At 48.3% G+C, this 5,094-nt stretch overlaps 2 protein-coding genes across 5 annotated transcripts in view; one reads left to right on the plus strand and one right to left on the minus strand.

Annotated features, from left to right (window-relative positions):
• Positions 1–680, plus strand: part of meaf6 (MYST/Esa1-associated factor 6) — a 4,113-nt gene extending 3,433 nt beyond the window's left edge. For 2 of the 3 annotated variants that reach the window (XM_008423011.2, XM_008423013.2), the window contains 2 exons: positions 354–387; positions 472–680. In XM_008423011.2, the coding sequence (XP_008421233.1) occupies positions 354–387; positions 472–486 (49 nt within the window). In that variant the 3' untranslated portion in view covers positions 487–680. The remainder of the gene's footprint in view (positions 1–353; positions 388–471) is intronic. The other variant, XM_008423012.2, reaches the window with a different exon arrangement.
• A 2,752-nt stretch (positions 681–3,432) lies between these two features.
• The window catches only part of LOC103473075 (four and a half LIM domains protein 3-like), an 8,506-nt gene continuing 6,844 nt past the window's right edge, over positions 3,433–5,094 (minus strand). Inside the window, exons 5-6 of one of the 2 annotated variants that reach the window (XM_017307293.1) lie at positions 4,575–4,761; positions 3,433–3,964 (exon numbers count right to left, since the gene is read on the minus strand). In XM_017307293.1, coding sequence (XP_017162782.1) covers positions 3,813–3,964; positions 4,575–4,761 — 339 coding nt within the window. In that variant the 3' untranslated portion in view covers positions 3,433–3,812. The remainder of the gene's footprint in view (positions 3,965–4,574; positions 4,762–5,094) is intronic. The other variant, XM_008423014.2, reaches the window with a different exon arrangement.

Below are 5,094 nucleotides of genomic sequence, written 5' to 3' on the forward strand. Positions count from 1 at the left end.
TTTCTACTTCCTGTCTGCTGTTTCTACTTCCTGCTCTGTTGTTTCTACTTCCTGTCTGCTGTTTCTACTTCCTTTCTGCTGTTTCGTCTTGCGGTTTTGTGATATTCTCACTGCATGGCCCGGTTCTGATGCATGGCCCGGTTCTGATGCATGCCTGTGTTCCATCAGAACTTTCTCTGCATCTCGTTTCACTCCAGAACCGACTCATTGCTGGTTTTACCCTGAAGGTTCTATTTGACCCGTTTGGGTTCCAAACTTCTTCCTGGTTCTGTAGTGGCTCTGCCCCCAGCGTTCCCATCCAGAATCAGAACCTCTGGTCCAGAACTAACCGGACCACTCTGTGTTGTTTTCAGGTTCGACATGAAGGTCAACAAGAAACCCAGAGCTGTGAGTAGAGCAGAACCAGCTGTACGGGTCAGCGGGGCGCTGTAGGTTCTGGTTCCATTGACCTGGTTCTGTTCTGTTCTGCAGGATTACTCCACCTGATGGACCGGGCCACTCCAGAACCTCTGCAGACCAGCGTGTTTCTGGACTTTAGTGTGAAACATTCCCACCTGGTGTCCTGGTTGTGTCCGGATCAGAACCACCAGAACCATCCTGTATTTATTGTTCAGCTCGTTTGTCTTTGTTTTATCAGCTGCTTGTTTTACAGAAAACCAATAAAATGTTGGAAACGCTGATGTTTGATTTCTGGAAGCTCTGCTGTCCATCACCGGGCCGAGCCGGCCCGCCAGATGACAGAGTTTTTCAGATGTGATCAGTGATTTGGTTCTGAGTGGATAGCAGAGTCGGGTCGGAACCAGTCTGGGTCGGAAACAACGTGGTACCGGGGTTCCCTGCATGTATTTTAGGTCTAAATAATAATCTGTTAGGCCTTTTCTTAATAATCTGGTTTTATTTATAGCCGAATACTATTTGCTATGATCATAACGGAAACGTTTGTATTTCTCCATAAAACGTAAAACAACGTTGGATTTCTGACTAGTGTCGTTCCTGCTGTAATACCTGTAGCTGCCAGCAGGAGGCGCCAGAAGCCTTCAGCTCGGTTCCACCTCTGGTTCAGTGACGTGCGGTGAGGTTCAGACCTGGTGAGGCGCTGAATTCATCATCAGAATTACAAATCTAAACCACCTCAGTCATTGTTTACACACGGAAATTTCACGCGTGCGCACAACGCTGGAGAGCCAAAGACTTCCTGTACATGCCAGCCATTGCCACGGTGGAATAATTACATTAACTCAATCAAAGTTGGAAATGTAGGCATTACTCATTTATGCGCCACAGCAACGGGGAAAACCGTAGAAGTACAACTCAAAACCACTTCCGTCCCTCTATATCGGTAAAGCTACACGCAGACTGGTTGCCTTGACAACAACGCCACTTCATCATACCCGTCATGTCTCCCATTTTGGCCGGAAACTACAGTTTTTTTTTTACCCCCGTACTTCCGTGTTATTTCCCGTAAATATCCCGTGACAGCGCCGGATTGTGCCGCCGATCTCGCGTTAGTTTTCTCCCCGTTACTCGTTGTTCGCGTCCCTTCTTACGTTTCATGTCTCTTGTCTCTCAAACTCTTCTAGTGTAGAAATGTTGACGTCGGAAGAGAGGAGAAAACAATAAATATATCGCTATGCTTGACTGATTTACCGTATGGCTAGCGCGCTGTCTCTTACTCTGCAGCTGTGGAGTCACAGAACCGATGTCTGGGATCATGAGCGCCCCCTGCCAGGAGGCCAGAGAACTGCCTGCCTCACCTCGAACCTGTTCTCTGATCGCTTCTCAGCACACGAACACTGTACATTATATAAATAAGTTAAATTATGGAAAATCAGTTAATGTTTTAAATGTTTTTAACCTTTTTTGTAGTGAGTATTTGTCCAAAAATCTAAATTTAAGACTTAAAGGTGATCAAAGCAAAAGTGAATTGAACTCATTTGATGCACTGTGGGGTTTCTGGCTTACACAGTTCCAAAAATGGCAGCGTCACTGGATGTCCAGATGACTTTGGACCGGTTCTGGTTCCCCTCAGCCCGGTTCCGATTCTGGTGGACCTGGATTTTCTGACTCCTGCTGAAGTTGCTCCAGATTCCTGAATGAATTCTGCTTAACAATCTGCTCACAGTGGCTGTTCTCCCTGGTGCTGCTGCACTTTTTCCTTCCACTCAACTTTCTGTGATGCTAGATACAGCACTCTGTGAACAAACAGTGTCTTCAGCAATCTCCATCAGAGGTTAATAATTATTAGTGGACCAGTCAGAACCAGAACCACCCGGATGACGTCACCGAATGTCTTCACCCAATAATAAACTGGGCCTGAATCGCTGGGAGGAATGGACCGAACTGGAACCGCTGGGATGACCCAGAACTCACAGCCGGTTTATCTGAGCCACAGCTGTGGTTCTGACCCAGAGGAGGGGCAGCGGGTGTCTGGTGACTAAAACTAACTGAATAATCAACTGCAGCACAGCTGGTTCCGAACATTTGGGCCCAGAGACACAAACAGGACGGGATGACAGGAACCGAACTTTCAGTGTTAATGGATCCAGATCTGAAGAGTTTGTAAAGTCACACGGTCAAAAAAGAACTAGAATAATTTGGTTATTTAGCGATATTTAGTTGCTAAATATTCAGATCCTGAGCAAATTAACGAGCTGAAGCTAATATTGAGCTGAAGCTCGTTAGCTTTAGATGCCAGGGAGGCTATTAACATTTAGGTAGTAGCTAAATATTTAGCTTGGAGATAAATATTTATTCATTTAAACCTGAAGTTTGGAGCTAAATGTTTATCTTGAAACTGTTACATTTATAAATGACATGGTGAAAATATGACTTTCACCTGAAGCCCTTGTGTTTCTGCCAGGCTAAATAATCCAAACTGCTGTTCGTGTTTGGCTGCGGCAGCTAGTAGCCTTCCATGCTAACGTTTGCTGGGGGGCGGGGCTAGCGGGGCTGGCTGCACCTGAAGGCCAGCTGCCTCCGCCCTGAGGAAGATGATGAAGGTCATCTTCATCCCGCGCCGCTGGTGAGTGGGCCGGGCCTGGCGGGCCGCCGGTGAGTGGGCCGGGCCTGGCGGGCCGCTGGTGAGTGGGCCGGGCCTGGCGGGCCGCTGGGACAGGAGAGGAAGGTCAACCAGACCGGAGGGGAGTCATGGGAACGCCTCAGCCGCGTGACCCCGCACTGACCCTAAGTCAGATTATAAAGTCCATCACAGTCCGTTCACAGCAGGAAGCCTGCAGAACCTCTGAGCCCGACCTCCGGTTCCGTCTCACGTCCTGCATGAGAGCCGGACTCTAAGCAGAACATCTGACAGGGAGCTGGCCCGGTCCAACATCAACACGATCAAAGAGGACCAGCACCGAGGTTCTGGTCTGTAAACATTTAGACTATTACATCACTGGTGACATCATCGATGACATCACGGAGGGGCGGTTCCCTCTGATCTTCCCAAAGATACGTTTAAGAACCGGGAGGTTCTGATCAGTCAGTTCGACTCCTAAACACGACGAGTCCAGATCCCCGGATTAGAGCCTCAGGAAGCTGCTGGGATCAGAACCGGGCCGACGATCCAGAATCTCCCGAGTGTTTCCGACTCACCCAGCAGTAAATCGGGTCATCAGCACCGGGTTCTGGTCCAAATCGACCTTTGGAACCAAAGGGCCGACCCGGTTCTAATAACGAATAAAACCAGACAGACGGTTTCGTGTTTCAACCTTTTATGATTTGTGCCAAACATAAGCGGTGCGATGATCCGGTGAGCAGAACGAGGTCTGGTGTCCGGAACCGGTTCTGGTGTTCGGAACCGGTTCCGGTGTTCAGTCGTCGCTGTTGCAGTCGGCGCAGAGGATCTGGTCCCGGTCGGGGAAGAACCCGGACCCGACCAGCGACACGGAGCAGCGGGAGCATTTAAAGCACGGCTGGTGCCACTGGCGCTCCTCGAACGACACGTACTTCCCATCGCCAAAACCTGCAGAACCGGGTCAGAACCGGGTCAGAACCGGGTCATCCAGTTCGCTTACAACTAATATCACTTTGTTTAAACTTGTGATGCTGATCAATAAACCACTTCAGCTGTAATGTGGAGTGAAAGGGTTAAATCATAACATCTGATTTAATATTTATGACGCCATCAAACTGACAAAAATAACAAGTTATGGTTAAACTGGTCCAGGAAGAGGAACCTGAGGTTTTACTCAAATAAAAGTGAGAAGTGTGTTTTAGCAAAACAAATCCGAAAAGTTTAATTCCCTAAAAACTAATTCAAATATAACTATTTATGCATTTATAGCTATATATTTACTATCCGCCTCAAATGTAACGTAATTGAAAATGATTTGCTGTTTGTCTTATTACTAGACAGGAAGTCGCGCCACCAAAACAACCAAAAAACTAAAAATGAAATTATTCTGGACGCAGCTTTCCGTCACCAGGCCGCCATCTTTCTCAGGTTCTTTCTGAGGAGATTTGATTCTCCAGATGAAAACCTGATGATGATTTCTGCTTGTTCTTCCTGCAGATTCACGTTTCCTGCAGGCTTTTATTGTGGCGGGTAACCAGCCCGCTGCTCCGACTCTCACCTGTGATGGGCGTGTTGCACGCGGCGCACTTCTTGGCGTACAGGCTGCTGAAGCATCTGACGCAGTACGGCCGCTCGCCCTGCGACGTGAAGGTCTGCCCGGCCAGAGCGCAGCCGCAGCCGCAGCACAGGAAGCAGTCCCGGTGCCACACCTCGCCCCGGTACGTCAGCCCGCCTTTAGTCAGCGCCTGCAGCGGGGCAGAACCGGGTCAGGACCGGGTCGGAACCGGGTCAGGACCGGGTCGGAACCGGGTCAGGAGCTCCAGACAGCATGAAGCTAATTCGGTTAACTGATTAACCGATGAGTGAAAAACTCGTTCAGGATTCGGACTCTGAAAGCCAATACGGTTAAAACAATAAACGTTTTTCCTTTAAGATTAAAAATGTTTGTAAATCAATTTTACCCAGAATTCCTCTGTCGGGGTTCGAACCCTGTGTTGAAGCTTTTCACGTTTCTGTCAGCATTTATTCAGCTAGCATTTATTCAGTTAGCATTTATTCAGCTAGCATTTATTCAGCTA

The sequence above is a fragment of the Poecilia reticulata genome, linkage group LG11 (assembly GCF_000633615.1).
Source record: "Poecilia reticulata strain Guanapo linkage group LG11, Guppy_female_1.0+MT, whole genome shotgun sequence".
In the NCBI taxonomy this organism is placed as follows: Eukaryota; Metazoa; Chordata; class Actinopteri; order Cyprinodontiformes; family Poeciliidae; genus Poecilia; species Poecilia reticulata.